Source organism: Arvicanthis niloticus, chromosome 2, assembly GCF_011762505.2.
Source record: "Arvicanthis niloticus isolate mArvNil1 chromosome 2, mArvNil1.pat.X, whole genome shotgun sequence".
In the NCBI taxonomy this organism is placed as follows: domain Eukaryota; kingdom Metazoa; phylum Chordata; class Mammalia; order Rodentia; family Muridae; genus Arvicanthis; species Arvicanthis niloticus.
Window position 1 is genome coordinate 55,875,139 of NC_047659.1, and position 19,529 is coordinate 55,894,667.

The window sequence follows — 19,529 nt, forward strand, 5'->3', positions numbered from 1 at the left end:
CCAGGGATACAGAGGGAAACCCTGTCTGGCAAGACAAAACAAAACAAAGAAATCAAAACAAAAACGAAGAAAAATAAAACAATGTAACAATCAACCTTAATTGCCTGAGATCCCCCAAAACCTAAGGTAATGTATAGCTGTAATCTAAAATTATGTGATTAATTATTAATTAAAATGTAATATTATTCTATGCCTCTGACCCATAATAATGTGTATGATTTGCTGAAAGCAACAAATACAGAGGTTGAAAGCAATCTTCTAAAGATGAATATCCACCATAAACATTAAAAACACATTTGGATATTGACAGATAAACAATATTTGTAGTAATGTCTGGGACATTTGGAGCCAATGACTGAATCACTTACAAACCTTTGTTAAAGATTTCTATGAAGTATATCATTCCTTCTCTATATAATGCTTTCAGTGCTGCTTAAAAAGATAGATACAGACACACAGAGAGAGATTGAACACATAGATACAGACAACAGATAGGCACACAGGAACAGTCACAGACACAGATACAAGTACAGATACAGATATACAAATACTGGGACAAATACAAGGACAGGGATAGGGACAGAGTCACAAGACAGCCTCCAGGCAGGCACAAATTCAGACTCATACAACAGACAGAGGAAGAAAGATGCAGAGAGTATGATGTACATTTCAAATCTGGATTCACTTTTGGTTCAGTGACCCAAAAGGGAAGTGATTTTATTTCTTTATGGTTTTGTTTTTTGAGACAGGGTTTTTCTGTGTAGCCCTGGCTGTTCCAGAGCTATAGAGATCCACCTGCCTCTGCCTCCCTAGTGCTGGGATTAAAGATGTGTACCACCACTGCCCAGCTTATTTCTTTTTTGAATATGACACTGATACATTATTGGTTACTCAGAGTTAATCACTAATATGTTTAATCCATGCAACACCCTGTTCAATTAATATTTGTTAATATAGTTAATGTTATTTTGAGGGCATTACTGTTAATGCCCTCAAATATTACTATTACTATTAAATATTACTATTAATATTTGTTAATATAGTTACTGTTATTTTGTGAAGCATTCCATAACAAAGAAACCATGTTTCCCCAGTGGTAAACTATATATACACATGTATATATATGCTTTGTGGTAAAGTAAAATGATGTAATATCTAAAATATTGTTATATGCCAAGTGCATATCATTAAGTGTGCAGAAGTTGTTAACAGAGTGCTGAGCATACAGTAAGTGTTCATTGTTAGATAGATACATGGATTGATTTATGGTTAGAGTTGTTTCTTAGGAGCCTGTGGTCAACTAAATGAAGCAAACAATTTACAGTTCACTTTGGAATTCCCAGTAGGTATTGTGGGCAGATAACTCCATTTGAAGGAGAAAAACTTTGGTTCACATCTCAGGTGTCCATAACTATATATATATATAAAAAAACCAACTATAAACTGTGTAACTTAAACAAGAGAAATTTATTTCTTGTGGTTTGGAGGCCTAGAAGTCCAAAATCAAGGTGCTGGCCCATGCTAGGCTCCTGGTGTGTTTGTTCCTCTTCCTTGACACCCACTTCTCCTAACTTCCTTCCTTAATCCTTCGTCTGGCATTAAGGAAGTAGAGTACTTTGTCAGTAAGGGAGGAAGAGTTCATGAAGCCATTAATCTTGCCATATGTTTTAATATAATGCTAATTATCCCCCAGAAGTCCTATCTCCAAATATCTGAACACTTGGGCTCATAATTACAACTCATTTTGAAGGGGCACAAAAATTCAGCCCATAAACTTACTTTAATGTCAGAAGGTTTTGAAAGCAACAAAATGTTTGTATGCAGTGCTGAAGAATACATTTTTTTTCTAAATCTTAAAACGTTATACATTATACTTAAAGTATCTTAAAATTGCATTTTAGTAAGGGTTAATAAGGAAAATTTCAGTTGAAGAAATAGTGAAGTTCCCGTTTGCAAAAAACAATTTTTTTGCAGGCAGAATTGTCATTCTATTCATCTGTTAGGTAAATATTTATGCATCTCCCAACTACGTATAGAATTACTACCATTGTTTTCGTATAAGGCGTGGAAAAGTCAGAATACACATACATTTTAACCCTTGCTAGTCTGTAGAAACGTATACCTAAAACGACTTTTTAATGTAGATTCTATTCCGTTGGAGCCTAACAGACTCAGTGGTTTTTATCTAGTCAATGTTTCTTTTAGGAGTAACAGCAGAGAGAAAAAAGAGGGCAGAGGAAGTGAGGAGCAGCCCCTGGCCTTTGTGAGCCACAGGAGTCTCACACCAGGGTGGGAAAAGGCCGTGGGGTCAGCGGCTGTCTTCACTGTCATCTCCGTAACCAATCGAACATTTCCAGAAAAAAAAAATCACTGCCCTTGGAAAGCCACGAGAGGTCAGCTCTTTCCAAATGAGTCTTAGAAATAAATATGCTCCCGGGTCCAAAATAAAGCTAGGATTATAAACCAAGAGTGAAGGCACACCCGGGTAAAAAAGCATCTGAATGAATCCGGAAGACGCACAACTTCCGTCAGAGGATGAGAAACAACATCCAATCGGCGCCCGTTTCTTAGCCGCCAATCAGCATTCGCCTTACAACGGTGTTCGGGAGAGCGGGCTGGGCTATTCGCTTCTCTCTAATAGGTGACGGTTATCACTGTAGGGGCCAGCTCCCTTACGTGACTAGTGACTGACGAGCAGTGCAGTGCCTTTTTTGTTTTTTTGTTTTTGTGCTTGCTGCTTTTCCTCCTCCGCTCATGTAATGCACTCCCTGAACCAAGAAATCAAAGCATTCTCCCGGGATAATCTCAGGAAGCAGTGCACCAGGGTGACCACGCTAACTGGAAAGAAACTTATAGAAACCTGGAAAGATGCCACAATTCATGTTGTGGAAACAGAGCCCAGCGGTGGGAGTGGTTGTGGCTATGTGCAGGACCTTACCTTGGACCTGCAAGTTGGCGTTATTAAGCCCTGGTTGCTTCTGGGTGAGTAGACTGACTTGCCACTGTGTTGCAGAGACGCTTTAACTGGATTCCTTTGCCACCAGCCTCCCCTCTGTATACTAATCCCCTATGCACAATCATATTATCAGCTATCCTGATGAGGAGTTGAAATGTTTTCTTTTTTAGGTTAGGAACAAAGTAGGGATGTGTCTGCCCACACAACATTTTTCTAAAAAATGTAGTAGCACTTTGACAACTGATTATTGAGTTTTATAAGAAATGTTCCTCTATTTTTCTATCTTTATTTAAAGAATAATGGGATGTTGTGATTTCTTGTATCGTAAAAAAGACTGTATCCTTTAAAAAAATGCAAAAAACAAAACAAAACAAAACAAAAAACAACAACAAAAAACCCCAAGTGGTTCCTTGGCTGTTGAAACGATGGTGAGAGCGTGCTTCCTATGGCAGTATCTGCTTATGGTGCCTGTCTTTGGGTGTTAAAAAACAGGCCTTCTGCTTCATAGCCATGGACCCAATGGTCTTATTTCTTGTGATACGGAAATACTGAATTCGTATACAAGTATCACCCACAGATAACAAAAGAAGCACGCTTGTAAGAGAACTCACCTGTTATCTTGTTGGTCTCGTATGGAGTTCTTTAGAAACCAGCCAATTCCATAAGTCTGCATTGTTGTGCATTTATGAATGAGAAGTTAACACTTGGACACAGAACAAGGAGTTAGACATACCCACAATAGGAACTACACACAGCATACAATTGTTTTAAAGATCTTCAAGTAGGGATTATCTTCATATCACAAATAGGAATTGGCATTAAGATTGGGTAAGTAATTTGCACAGGCAATAGATTTAGTGAATAGCAGAGTTATCCAAGGGGATTAGGTCCGAGCCTGACTGACTCTTGCACACTGTCATAGTACTTTGTTGTTTAAGGTTAGAGTTTAAATTAGGTGTTCCAATTCATTTGTTCTCTCAAAACTTCCAAAAAACCATTTGCTTAAATTATTTTTTAGTTTGTTTATTTTGTGTGCATGTGTTTCATGCGTGTATGCATGTGTTTCATGCGTGTATGCATGTGTACTACGTGTGTGCATGGTAATCTTGGAGGTCAGAGGAGGTTATCAGATTTCCTCTAGCTGGAGTTCAGGATGGTTGAACTACCATGTGGATGCTGGGAACTGAACCTCAGTCCATTGCAAGAGCAGTAAGTGCACTCAACCTCTGAGCCCTTTCTCCAGCTCTTATCTGCTTTAATTGAAGTGACATCATATAAGGTTGTTTTGGCATTGTGAATTTTTCTTTTCCTTTTTTGGCAATACTCAAGTTATACCATGTATCTTAAGAACTGTCATACACGTTGTTTTTAGATTGACTAAATACATAAGACCAGATAAATTTCACAGTTGAGAGAAAAGAAAACTACCATCTTCTAACCAAATGAAAAGCACAAAGTTAAGTGAATTATTTGGCTAAGGTGGGTAGTTCAGATCTTGTTGTTTGTATCTAAGAACGAGAATATGTATGCATGTACTTTGCAGCCCCCCCCCAAGCCTTTTCTGACCTCCACAGTTGATCACAAACTCTATCTCTGTCTCTCCTTTGTCTGTCTCTTTGTCTCTCTCACCCTCTCTTTGTCTTTCTCTCTTATATACACAATAACCAGAAAAATGTAACTGAATAAATAAGCAAATACATTTTTAAAAAAGAATCTTAATTGGCTGCAATTAGAGTTGTTCCAGAAGCTGAGGCAGGATAATCTAGTTTAAGGCCTGCTTGGGCTCCAGAGTGAGATCAGATTGAGCAACATAGTGAGAGTCAATGATAGGGTACTTGCCTCAACACCACAAACACACCAAACACACAGCGCTTATGTTTATATCAACATTGTCAGAATTTGGTGGAAGTCACTTAGAAAGCACAGCAACTGTTTCTGCAATATAGTTGACCTGACTTGTCTGCTTCAGATTTGGAGAGAGAGAGAGAGAGAGAGAGAGAGAGAGAGAGAGAGAGAGAGAGAGAGAGAGAGAGAGAGAGGCAAAGACAGAGAGACAGAGACAGATGGAGAGACAGAGACACAGAGAGAGAATTACCAAGGCAGTCAGTAGGAGGTGAAAAGGGAAATAATTTCATTTAAGTTATGTTATAATCTTTACTATTTTAAAATAAAACAGAATAGAATAATTAGTTTAAAGATATGTTTGCTAAACTATTAAACTAGAATAAATTTATGTGAACCTGTTTTTCCACCCCAACACAGTTAAAACTTCCTATATAGAAAACTGAGAATCACCTTTTAGTCATGAAGTATTTCAAACTGATAGAAAGTCACAGGATGGCGAGAGGACAGTTTCTGTACCCACCATCCATATTTACCAAATGCTCATATTTTGGAAGTCCAGCTTCCAAGCAGAAGGAAGCAGAATACACATTCTGCTTATCAGGCTTAGTACAGAACCTCTCAGCTTGGAATCACTGTGCACCTGTGGCCCCTTGGTTATCACGTGAGAGAAGCTGGCTGATTCCTAGATATGGAAGGGGAGGGGGAAGCATTGTTTATGGAAATAGAGCCACAGAAAAGTAAAATTCTCGAAATCCGTTATTGTGAATGTCCTTTTGGTCATTTGTGAAACCGGCTATTCTCTTGTCATTCTTGGGTAGGGATTTGCATAACAAAAGCCTGTCTTCACATGTGGGAGAGTAGAAAGCCATCTTCAATAGAAAGAGATGGTGCACTAGTGGTGCACAGTGCGTGGGTGGGAGCCCGTGAACCTCAAAGCTACGAAGTGTTCCCTCACTAGCTGCCCTGAACTTTTTAATACCCCTTTTTTTTTTTTTTTATAAAAGACAGGGTTATTTATTATAACCCCATGTTTAATGTTTTATTTAGTGTACTTTGTTATTCAGCAATATGTATTTTTGTTTTTTATTATTTCACAGCATGCCTGGATTTTATGTGTGTATTCGGCATCTAAACTCAGGTCCTGTGTTAGTACGTTTCCCACTGAGCCATTTTCCAAGCCCCTGAAGCACATTTTATTTCCTAATATATTGAGAACATGTGTCCCATGCCTTACCTATTTTAATTTTTATTTCTAGTGGTACATTTTTCGGTACAGATTTCATTATGGTTATCTTTTATTTATCTGAGCACCTCTGTTGGACTTGGAATTGTTTTGCTTGCCTTTTTTGTTTTTATTTGTTATGTGTTAAACATTCTGAGACACTGCAACACCTATAACTTTAGTATAAATTATTCAAAATGGGAAAGTCCATAGATTATAAAAGATAATTTTCCATGATGAATATCAGCAAATTTCCCTTCCAAAAACTGAACTGATGTCCTCCCATGTTGATCCGCCCGCTGTTGTGATTTTTTAAGAGAATCATTACACAAAGTTCTCATGATTGTTATTTATGTTCAAGGTAATATGACTTATTTCCTCAGGGTCACAGGATGCTGCTCATGATCTGGAGCTGCTGAGAAAGCACAAGGTAAATGGAGAAAATAGATATTTGAGCTTTGGCACCACATACAGGAAGATGTCCATTCTTCCATGGAAAGAATTGTATTGCTCACTTTTGCATAATTTTGATTAATCTGTATCATTTGGGCTATCGTTTTAGTAGCATTGCCGAAATAATTGTGTCTACTTTAAATATACAGACCTGAAATCCATCCTTTCAGTTTTGTGTTCTTCTCAGGTTCCTTCAGACTCTCATGAACTCGACTTTGGCCACGCTTGCTTATTTCTTGCCTCTGCTGAAGCAGCAGGGCAGACTTTCCCTCATCTCTGCTTGTCACAGATCTTCAGTTTTTCTCTGAGGGGGTTGAAAAAGGAACAGACATAGGATTATTCAGATAGAAGAGATGGGGTGTGTAGATACCCCAAAGCTAGAGAAGAGAAAGGCTGACGTTTCCAGGGACAGAAATGGAGTTCAGAAAACAGTGTGAGAGTGAAGGGTTTGAGTGAGAGGGGTCAGCATAAAACAGACTATGGAGGGCCAGGTAAACCAGTGCAGGTTGTTTGAACATGATCCAAAACATGGCAGAAAGCCAACGAGAGGTTTTATCTAGGGAAATAACAGGATTACCTGTGCATCTAAAAAAAAAAAAAGATTTCTCATTAGAAGCAGGAGATTGTGGGAATTGTTTGAGCTAAAGATGGGGAGGCCAACTGTGAAGTTATTGTATTACTCTCAGAGATGATGATAGTAGTGGATTTGAGATATTCTTAGATGTCCAAATCCTCACAGTTCAGTGATTGATTAATTATAGGGTGAGGGGGTTCCTAGTTAGTTGCTGGACTGTTTAGGAAGGATTAGGATGCTTGGCCTTGTTGGAGATGTCTTACTAGGGGTGGGCTTTGAGATTTCAAAAGCCCGTACCAGGCATAATCTCACACCTTCTCTCAGTGTGGATCAGATGTGGGCTTTCAGCTACTGCCCCAGCACCATGGCTGGCTGGCTGCTGCCAAACTCTAAGCAAGACCCCAGTTAAATGGTTTCTTTTAGGAGTTGCCTTGGTCATGGTATCTCTCTCAGCAGTAGAACTGCAAGTAAGAGAAATTGGGTGGCACCGGGAAGGCGTTGAGTATGTTTTAAGGCCACCATTAGAGAGTGAAATAGAAGATACTGGGAAGTAACTAGAGAAAAGTGCAGAAATAGTAGCATGGTTCCAGGTGCACATACTGGGAAGAGCCTGCAAAGGATGCAGGAATGTATCATTTACTGGAGTAAGGCAGAAAGAAAGGGTATAAGTAAGATGGTGAGATCTGACTGGGAGATGTAAAGGCTGCCATGTAACACTTTCAGAGGAGATTGTCTCCTCTAAAAGAATCAAACAAAGCAGCAAGAGACTGGTAGGGCAGCTCTCATGAGTTGATTTCTCTGAGAATGTGTTCATCTCACTGAGACCTCGTAACTGCCAACCCTGATATAGACGTGAAGAGCATTCAGGCTGGGAGAATAGCTATGCACAACTGCCACCTCTCCTCTCCACACACTGGTGTGGGTTGAGACAAGTGGTACACTGGGTGATCTCTTCCTCCCATTGGAGTCCACTTTCTTAGCCTCTTAGCTCCCACCACTGTCTGCCTTATATTATCACCACTAAGACCTTGTCACCCACAGCTCTGAGGGGAACAAAAATCGATCAAATGGAGGATAAAAATGTGACGGGATAATTATTTGCAATTATTTCTGAAAGGATAATATCTGATCAGTTCATTAGCTAGTCTGATACTTGTGCCTGCCAATTTACTGAGCTGTGTTTAATCTAGCTTCTCTTTGTTTTATTACACTTATTCCCACCTGATAATGAGAAATGATGGCCCTTAGTTGTATAAACACGTGAGAATGCCTGGACCCTTGCACACCAACAATTCAACAAAACGAAAGAAAGTTTCAGCCTTATTTCCACCAACAGATCAGTGCTATTCAGGATAATGTGGCAGATAGAATCTGAAAACCCTCTGCATTGGCAAGGCTGTTTGTTGTTGTTGTTGTCACTGCTCCTGTTTTAATGGCACATGTGTCCACATTCAGCTTCTCACTGTTGGGGTGGGAAACAAGGGTATCTCTATTAGATCCTGCTTGCTCTCCACACAGTTTCCCTCTTAATTATGCTGAGGAGAAGCCAACTATTCTTACTATTCCTAGTATAAAGGCCAGCCCATCCCAAGGCCAGCATCAATAAACAGTTTTCTACCTGAGTAGTATAGGTAGGCTTTATAGGAAAAAAAAAAAAATCTTTTAGGTTGGGTCCCTCATCAACTCTACCACCTGTGGTTCACTGCAGGAAAAAACAAAAAACCAAAACCAAAAACAAAGAAAGAAAAAAAAAAAATCAAACCAGCCTACCAACCAAAACCCACCCCTTTGTCACCAAAGGTTTTTTTGTTTTTTGTTTTTTGTTTTTGTTTTTGTTTTGTTTTTTTTTTAATGGGTATGCACTGAGGGGTCTTTTGTTTGTTTTGTTTTCCCCCAGTAATTTTAACTACTTTCTGCCAAGGTCATTGTTCACTCAGTGCTTATGTTAGTAAGCTCAACCTGGTCTGTATTTTCATTGAGTTGGGGTACAACAAAAGGGCTGTGCATGTATTACAAAAGAGAACTGCTGGTGAGGGATGAGGCAGAGGAAAGGGCACAAAGATGTATCATTCAGTGAGTCATTAGATTTCTGATTATTCTAATTACAGAAATTAACATTATAGTCTATTTTTAGATCATCTGATTCATAGAGCTTAAAATTCATCTTTTTTTCTTTCCTTTAAGGTGACTCATATTCTCAACGTTGCATATGGCGTTGAAAATGCTTTCCTCACTGAGTTTACGTATAAGACCATTTCTATACTGGATGTGCCTGAAACCAATATCCTGTCTTATTTTCCAGAATGTTTTGAGTTTATTGAGCAAGCAAAACTGAAGGTAAGGTTTATTTTGATACAGTTCAGAAGTGGGAATTCAAAAACATAGAACTACACCCAGTCTTGTACATTTTGCAATGAATTTGTGAAGAGCCATTGTGAAAACTTCCCTCCAGTAATACTCACTAAATCCTTAAGGTTTTCATTCTCTAATTGGCTTTTCTTTCTTAATGAGCAGTTTACTTTTTATTTTAATCTAGTTTTGTTCTGAGTTCCTTCCAAGAAACACTAGGAGATAAACTCCCTCATGTAATTAATTTTTCTCTGCAAAAGTGTAAATATCCTTGGAGGCTGTATGGGGACCTATATTCTGATTGATTCGTAAGAAACCAGATGGACCAAAGGGTACAGTCTGCTCTAGTCTTGTGAGTGTATTCATGATGAGGAATATTCATTCATTTTAATGACTAAGACACAGAGACTGTGTATCTGTGCGTTTACATTTTTATTGATGTATTTATTGAGGCAGGGTCTCATGTACCTTAGGTTAAGCTTCAGACTTGCTGTTGAAGCTAAGGATTTTCTTGGACTTTTTATCCTCCTGCCTCCACTATCTGGGTGCTGGTATTATAGGTGTGCATTACCATGCCTGTTTTTATGTTGCACTGGAATGGAACTCAGGGCTTTCAAACCAAGTAAGTTACTGAACCAATTGGACCATATCTCCTGCCCTCAAGTGTTTTAAACCATAGAATTTTAAGGAAGAATGCATATTTTTATACTGAGATCATATGGAATGCTAATCAAGACCTGTGTGCTGGTTTTGTGATTTTAGAAGACCAACACAGTATATTATTTTAATCTTAATTTTTCATCTACATCAATTTTCTGATAGGCAGGGCTTCTAGGATGGTTATTACCTAAGTTGTATATTGAAATGAATTTGTTTTTGTCAATAAGTACTTCTTTTTTTACATTCTTATTATAATTAAATTTATAATTTTCTAATTAATTCCTTTAGCTATTATATATAGAATATGTATACATCTTTAACACAGAATAGTATCAGAGAATTCATACTTACAGACTTGTTTTTGTTAGCAGTATCACACCCACAGTCAAGATTATGGGTGGGGTTTATATAAAAATTTCCTCCCCTAATAACTAATCAGGAGCTTCATGGTAACTGTGCTACTGCCTTCCACGAAGGAGTGACAATTTTGGAATTTTGATTTCTTTAAAAACCATAGAAATGTAAGAATATGTTTTTGTTTTAATCTCAGGTGTGGGGATGTGGGACTGCTGCACAGCAATGATTTGCCTTGTGCTCTAGCTGGGGCGTGATTTTTGCCAGCTGCAGATAGTTTTGCAATTGTGTTACAGTTGGAATTCTGGGGACTTTTCAGAGGGTATATAAAAGCTAGGGCCCTGAGAGGTGGTGTGGGTTGTTGATTGACTGTTGTTGATTGTGGTTTGTTAAGTAGTCATGTGCAAAGAAGGAACCAGAAGAAGGAGAAATTAGTTATCTTCACAGGGAAGACCAGATTTCCCCCTAGGAAATCAACATCCTGAATCAGCAGGAAGCAGTCTAAAGATAATGCCACCCTGACTTTATTTCATCCTTTTTTTCAACTCTAATGTTGGGAGGTTGAAAGAGCAGAAGAAAAGAGGTGGAGAAGGGTGGAAGAAAGAAGAATCCACACAGTAGCAAAAGAGAGCTACACAGCCCAGGGTGCCATCAGCTCCTAACCTTGCAACATGAACCCAAGCTTTGAAACCATTAACTTCAGGGAACATGCTCAAAGCATATTGAAACTACAGCACCATGTCTGTACAGTCATGAATGGTGTCAAAGTGACCTGTGCTGCCAGGTGCTTGCAGTCAGACTTTAGCATGATAATGAGGTTGTACCCAAGTCTTGCTTTGCTGATTGACAGAGTTTGGAAGTATTTAATTATTTTTTTTAATTTTATTTTTAATATAGCATTTTAAATTTAGTCTGAGAATTCCATACATGGATACAATGTATTTTAACCATATGTCTCCCCTCTCCAACTCTCTAAGATCCTTCCACATCCCCCTCTCAAATTCATGTCCTCTTTTGTTTTTTAAATAACTCACTGGGTCCAATTAGTACTGTCCATATAAAAATGGGTACGGGGCACCCATTGGAACATAGCTAACCTACACGTATAAAGAAAACCGACCCTTCCTTAGTACCAGTCAACTGTTAATAACTTAAGCTGGGTTAAGACTTGAGCCCTCCCCACCCCTGCTAGAGTGTTGACTGGCTTGATCTTGTGCAGGCAGCCTTGGCTGCAGTGGGTTAATGAGTGCAGCAGTCCTGTCATGTTCAGAAGACACTATTGCACCCACCTTCGACTTCTGGCCCTTACAGTCTTCCTGCCCCGTCTTCCACAATATTCCTGGAGCCTTCAGGGGAGGGCTTATTACATACTTGTTCCATTTATGACTGGGCACTGCACAGACACTTATTTTTTGCATGTTGACTGGCCATGAGTGTCTGTATTACCAAGACCCTTCCCTGGATGAGGCCGGAAAATTTGACAGTCAGTGTCTTTACCTACTGGACATCTCATCTTCCCTTAATTTGAACTTTTAGTGTAACAAGATTTCTTCACAGAAGTGAACACTAAATTGATTTATTTACTTAGCAAAAGTTTACAGAATTCCTACTACTTTTAAGTTTATCTCTAAGTAAATCTTAAAAAAGATTTGAACTTAATGCTACAGATACAAAGATGGGCAAAACAGTTCTCTCTTATCTCACTTGTGAAAAGGCAGTCTTCTTAGGACAAGAGCCAGGGTCACCTGCACCAAGAAGAGATAAAGGTCTGTCCGATGTAGCATAGTAGTAAGGGTAAAGGGAAAGTTTGTTTCATTGTATTTAGCTCTGAAAACAAGAAATAAAAAAAAAAAAAATCCAACTATTCTTTTACAAATACCTTCAAGGACAATAGGATTCCTACAGAATACGTTTTAAAAAATAGGAAGGAAGTAATTTACAAGCTATAGAAAGTAGTTATTGGGGCTGCAGGGTTGGCTTAGTTCTTAAGAGCACATGTTCCTTCAGAGTACACAGCTTCAGTTCCCAACACCCATATGGTACCTCATAACCATCTGGAACTCTAGTTCTAGGGAATTCAACACCTGACCTGAAGGTACTTCGTACACAAGGTGCACATGCATGCAGGCAGGCAATATACATAAAATAAAATGAATCTTAAAAAAGAAGAGTAGTTATATAACATAGTGAAAAGAAAATATTAATATTTTCAAACAGGCAAATTTGATATCTGGAGATTTGTTTTGAACTGAGTAACATACATTAGTAATTTTTATGTTGTAATATAATTTTTAAACATTTTAAGCCTTAAAAAGTTAGCTGTTGGTACAAAGTGAAAAAAAATAGGTTGAGCCTGGAGGACTGAGAAGTCTGAGAAGTACTGGGTGAGTTCAGAACCACCCTGGGCTACTTAGGGAGAACCTGCCTTAAAATGAAAAGTTAACAAGGAAAAGTACTGGGGATGGAGCGCTTCCTAGTGTGTAAAAGCTGTAGATTTAATTCTCAGTTCTGCAAAAAGCAGAACACACACACACACACACACACACACACACACACACACAAAAGGCTAGGCCTAGGCAGCTCACAACCTTCTCTAGTTCCAGAAGCCCTCTTCTGGTTTCCCTGTGCACTGCACCTGTATGTGCATAAACACACTGTGTGTGTGTGTTCACAGACACATATTGTTTTTAAAAATAAAAAATTTTTTTAAAGTGAGAACGTTTCCTGATATATAGATGTATATAGGGAACATTATTTCCCTTTCCTTGTGCAAAAACAAAACTGGAAAATGAATCATAGTATAAGAAAACATTTGAAGTAGACTTGTTGATGTAAGAAATTTTAAAGTATTGGTTATTTTGTTGCTAATCATTCTTTAGAAGAGATACACTTGCAAGTTTGATATAATGGGTCAAGAAAGAAATTTTACCACAGATACACAGATGTGAGGAAGCTGCCTTGTAAACCTAAAGTAGCCAAGTGACCCAAAACAACAGTAGTGTGACTTGTGCTTGGGGGATAATATGGTAGTTCCTCCTGTCCCTTTTCTATGTTGTACCAAATGAAGAGAAACAAAGTTGGTGAAGAGTTTGATTCTGTGATGTGTGCTCCATTCACTACAGATCATTAACTTTTTAAAAACCTGCCCTAGGCCAGGCTGTATCAGTGCTGACCCATCAGATCTACTGCATTCATTATTAATACAATATTGCCTGCATCAGCATCCACCCACATTGTGTTCATTTCCCTTGTAAAGTATCGTTAACAGGTTACCTGAGAGGCTCTTCACTTACTGACCTCACTGCCGGTATCTAGTTACCTTTTCCACTCCATGTTGTTAAAAGCTGTCCATGCCATCATTTACTGATGAGTTAAAAACATTTTTTAATTTACTTTCTTACAGAATAATATTCCTAAGGGCATATTTTTTTTCCCTTGCCATTCAGTATATAGATATTCAAGCCAGTGACACCAGTTATTTATATACATGGTAAGTTAGTTAGGCTTTTGTGTGTATTGGGCTAGATCACTTGAGTCCTGTAAAAGGTTCCATTCCAGAATTCCAACCACATTACAGTCCTGGGCAAGAGCAGGTGCTGGATGACTTTTTTTTTTTTTTTTCAATGCAATTTTTTTTCCCAAAGTTTTTTGCAATGAAATCTATTCTGGTAAATATATAGACAAGTCATTTACTTTGTAGTCTACTAAGAATGTGTGCATTCTCAGGTGTCTCATATGAATTTTGTTTGATGGCGTTTCAGGATGGCGTGGTTCTTGTTCACTGTAACGCAGGGGTTTCCAGGGCTGCTGCGATTGTCATCGGCTTCCTTATGAGTTCTGAGGAACTCGCTTTCACCAGGGCGTTGTCATTGGTGAAAGAGGCAAGACCATCGATATGTCCGAATCCCGGCTTCATGGAACAACTCCGCACTTACCAAGTGGGCAAAGAGCACAATGAAGTGCCCCCAGTGGACTCGGTCCATGGTCCGTGATCAGTACTCTAGCAGAGGCAAGCGGCTCTGCATCGGCCTCGTCTGCAGCGGCCTCGGTCCTCTTGCCTGTGTTTTGGAAGGAAACTTGTCAAACTTCCCTTTTCTGTTGTCTTTTACCAGTGGAAATGGAAGTTACTTTTGTCGCCCTGAAGTAATACATTTTTATGTTTTTACCTTTTCCTTGTTATTTCAATATCTGGTTAAGTGATTCTTTGAGTTCTAAAAGAAAATAGTGTATTATCAAGTCAGTGAGTCCCTGATTTGTGTAAGAGAAAGGTTAAACCTAAGAACCTTCGTTAGAGTCAGAAAAATAAGCCATGAAGCCTTTTAACTCCTTCTCTCATTTGCTTTCTGTACTGAGAACCTTGGAAGTGATGATAGACTTACTAAGTGAAGACTTACCATTTCAAAGGGAAGTAAAAGTTTTGAGAATATTTTAAGGTTAAAAATAATACCTTTAGCCCCCCACCCCCCCAAGAGTACCAGAATCTAAAGGCTTATATAAACATTTATATAATGGTTATTTTTGACTTTTAAATTTTGTCCTATTACAAATATTTCTCTTGTATTCTTCAAATGATTGTGTAGATACGCTGAAGATTTTATGATTTTTTAAAATTAGGTGTTATCATTTATACTGTTGTTTTTTTTAACTTCAACTTTTTTATTAAATTATTTTATTTATTTACATTCCAAATGTTGCCCCCATCCCTCCTCCCCTTTGCCTCTGAGAGGGTGGTTTCCCCACCCACTCCCCCCACGATTCAAGGTTTTTAACTTGGGTGCTAAGTGTTCTGTTTATGGTCACCTGTCATACTCTTTTGGTTTTCTTGGATCCCTAAAATTGCCTTATAGCGAGAGACAATTTTTAAAGGTGTAATCTTAAGATTGATCTATTTTATATTTCAGTATTCTGCTAGAAAACATTTTTAGGAAAAAATTATGAAGCTATAAAAATTGTAAACATTATTGGGACGGTTAACATTATACACACTATTTCCTAGAAGAATACTTAGAAGAGCTATTTTTTTTCTTTAATGTTTCTATTAACCAAATTGAACTAAGTACATTAAAAATTTGCTCCAAGGCTTTGAATTTGGGGCAGGGGATTGCAGATCAAGTGGTAGAGTGCATGCTTACTTTGCAAAAGGCCCTGATTTCTATCAGCAGCAACACACACACACGCACACACACACACACACACACACACACACACACACACAAATCTTTTAAAATCTTATGTAAGTACATACTGCAAATCTTAACTTTATCTAGTTATGAGGGAATTCTTTCATGCCTTTTGAGTGACATTTGTGATAAGTTCTAAAAAGATAAGTGGGCGTTGACTGAAGGTGAGTGGGCTGTGGCAGATTTTTCAGAATTGAGTCAAGAATGTATGTAAAGGCCAAGGACTGAGGGGGAGCACTGAACATTGGAAAAATGGAAGTGCTGAGATGGGGGAGCGGTGAGCTGGAGGCCATGAGATGCTGTTTGTGAAGGTGGACAGTTGGCATGTCAAGTGGGAGTTTTGGAGGCCAGCATGGATTTTATGGGACTGGAATTTCAGACAGCTGTGAGCTGCCATGTGGGTACAGAGAATCGAGTTGAGGACCTGGAAGAACAGCCAGTGCTTTTAACTACTGAACCATCTCTCCAGCTTTAAGAAATGGTAGTTCATTCAACGGGGTCTAATGTGTAAGAGGTAGGCTCCGACTTGCTGTTGTGGCCACTAAGCCCAGGTTAGGTGGTTGGTGCTGGGTTTCTTGCATGCTAGGCAAGCGCTGTATACTGAGCTGTATACTAATCTTTAGAGTGTTCGTTTAAAGGTTTGATCTGATTGTATTACCTAGAGTGAGTTAGGAAGAAAAGCAAGACCAGCAAGGAGGTTAGGTCCAGGTTTCTAGTGGCAACTCTAGATTTATTTGATACAGTAAAGATGGAAGGAAGTGGAAGCTAGAGAGAAGGCTCAGTGGTTAAGAGCACTCACTGCCCTGTCAGAGGACCAGAGTATGGTTCCCAGAACAATCATCAGGTAACTCAGCAGTGTGTAACTGCAGCTCCAGTTCCAGGTTATATGACCAGCCTTTGGCTGGACAGGCACCTGCACACACTTGCAAATACCCACACACAAACACACACAACACACACACACACACACACACACACACACACACACCTACACATAATTGAAATAATAAAAATAAATCTTACAGGGCTGGAGAGATGGCTCAGCGGTTAAGAGCTCTGGTTGCTCTTCCAGAGGTCCTGAGTTCAATTCCCAGCAACCACATGGTGGCTCACAACCATCTATAGTGGAATCCAACGCCCTCATCTGGTGTGTCTGAAGACAGCTACAGTGTACTCATACATAAAATAATAAATATATCTTTAAAAAACATTTATTTATTTAATGTATATGTCTTCACACACACAGGAAGAGGGCATCAGATCCCATTACAGATGGTTGTGAGTGACCATGTGGTTGCTGGGAATTGAACTCAGAACCTCTGGAAGAGCAGTCAGTGCTCTTAGCCACTGAGCCATCTCTCCAGCCCAAATATATCTTTAAAAAAAATAAATCTTACAAAAAGGAAAGAAGTGGATACTCTGAAAAATATTTACAGACTAAAACTTACAAGCTTTGGCGTTGAATTTTATTGAAAAAAGGAGTTTTCAAAAATTATCCCAAGGTTTCCAGCTTTAATAATTAGAGAACTGGTGGTGCCATTCTTTGGGATAAATATTTGTTTCTAAGTTGGCCCTTTATATTTGATTTGAGATACCCAGGTCAAGTGAGTACGTCAAAAGGGTAACTTGGTGGGGGTACATTTGGGCACTGGTATGAATTGGCAGCAGAAATGGATAGCATCACAAGAAAAAGTTTAGAGTAAAACTAAAGGTACTAAAATTGGGCCTTGTAGAACAACTATGTTTAGTGGCTAGATGGAGGGTGGGCCAAGAAAAGAGATATGGCCAGAGAGAGAAGAAAGCAGTCAAAGCACACTGTCAGAGGAACCAAGAAGGTCTTCAAACTGCGTACTAAATAAGAACAGACGATACTGAGACCTTACATGTCATAAATATGCACTGGAAGTGTCTGGGCTCAGCATCATGGAGGTTACTGTTGGCCTTGGAAAGATCAGTTTGGTAGAGTAAGTGATGGGAGAAGTGTTGCTATGTAACTTGCTGAATTACTGATAAGGCAATAACATACATTTTTGGGGGTGAATAAACCAATGTATTACATGTAAGGTCGACACTAAACTGTCTATGATTCAGATGAATAAACTAAATCCTAGACTTACCAGTACCCCGATTATTAACTGTTCAAAGTCCTCCGCAAAATACCTGTTTGCTAAATAAAAGTAATTATCAGGCAAACAGTAATTGCTTCATTGATTTTTCACTAATAGTTCTCACATAAGTGGAGACAAAAATGTATGACTTTTGAATATCTTAGAATTTGGGTGTGTTTAAAAGATGAGAGAAAATTTCAAACAAAATTATAGAAAATAGCATACTTATCACCACAATTCTTGTTTCCTGTCAGTCATCCTTTCTTCTCCCTCTTGAACATGTGAACACGTTCCCTCCAGGTAAATTCCAGATGTAACTCTGTCAAGACTCTCTTTCCCCTGAAGTCTGTTTTGACAGTTATAAATTCTCTGAGCCTTTATCATATCCAATTAAACCTAACTGGTATTTGAATACAAGACCAGGAGACAACATTGCACAGGAAAGTTATTTAAGTCTGAAAATTACTCTTTGCTTTCAAAAAAGCAAAAGGATCCATTTAGTTGGTTAAAAAACGAGCAGGCAAATTAGCTGAGCTCATGTTTCACTGATGTCTGGCTTTGTCTTCTCTGTCAGTTGTTTCCAATAATGAGATCACCAGCAAACCGCCAAGTTTCTGTTTGTAACCAACCGTGTTTATTCAAAGACACTTAGAGATACAGCTTCTGCTATTATTGTTTATAGAGCCCCAAAATACATTACCAACTGTGGAGTTTGTATTTTTGTTGAGGTAGTCCTTGTGCTTTAAATCATGAAACTTGTGGAGATCATTTGATCTTGGCCACTGTGAAGTCATGTGAGTGCATTATGTAACGTCACAGTCTAGGTGGATGACAGCCCGTGATGTGTAAGCTGCCAAAGGCAGAGTTGACAAGCACAGGCATGATGTTTCCTCCCTTTGCTCTCTGGCTGAGGAAGACAAATTCCATCTTTTTCCTAAAGTCTTGCAAAAGGTGGATATCTTTTCTCCTTGTTTTTGTTTCTAATTTTTAAATTATTTTTAATTCTATGTATGTGTATGATAAGTGCATGTGAGTGCAGGTGCCCACAGCTCTGGTCTCTGATTCCATTGGAGCTGGAGTTATTGGTGGCTGTGAGATGCCTGGTGTGGGTGCTGGGAATGGAACTCTGGTTCTTTGGAAGAGCAGCAGATGTTCTTAACCACTGAGCCATCTCTCTGCCCCTACTTTGACTTTTAAAAAATTATGTTTTTATATAATTACAAAATAGACAGTTATCTTAAGAACTTAATTTTATATTTGTATATGAATATGTTAATAGAGATTTAATTAAGCTGACAAATTACAAGTATATGTGATAGATAAACAAAGTTTAACCACTGTATCAATGAAAGATGAATACATTTAGACAGATGTATTTCTGAAATTTCAAAACTTGATTTTAGAAGAAAGTTCTTGTACATCCAGCCTTGTATTAATTTTCAAGTTGAATTCTTTGTAGACCAAGTTTCTCACCTGTGTTTCCTATACTGTTAAATGACAGGCTGGTGGGCAAGAACCCTGAGTCAGTCTGACTTGAACAGTTCCTGTATTTTTCTGTAACTAGAGCAGTACCCCTGTGTTGCTTAGACATGTGCACCATGCTTTGAAGAAAGAGTTCTCCGTCTAAGCTTGAAAATCTAGAGTACAAACCAGCATGTTGTTGAGCTCTCACATCCTGAGTAAACTAGTAATTCAGAATAGATGTGGAGGAAGTCTATGTGGCATTTCCTTCAACAGGTTCAGAGGAGAAAAGAGAAAGACAAGCATTGTAATTAAGATGCTAATCTAAGCTGGCCAGTGGTGGCTCACATCTTTAATCCCACCATTC

General features: G+C 38.6%; 1 protein-coding gene across 1 annotated transcript; it reads left to right on the forward strand.

The window, feature by feature from the left end:
- The first annotated feature begins 2,589 nt into the window (after positions 1 to 2,589).
- Dusp19 (dual specificity phosphatase 19) lies at positions 2,590 to 17,786 on the forward strand. The gene is made up of 4 exons (XM_034495263.2): positions 2,590 to 2,982; positions 6,407 to 6,453; positions 9,235 to 9,387; positions 14,175 to 17,786. Exons 1-4 carry the CDS (start codon positions 2,760 to 2,762, stop codon positions 14,403 to 14,405), a joined length of 654 nt encoding a protein of 217 aa, XP_034351154.1. The 5' UTR covers positions 2,590 to 2,759; the 3' UTR covers positions 14,406 to 17,786.
- Positions 17,787 to 19,529: the final 1,743 nt, after the last annotated feature.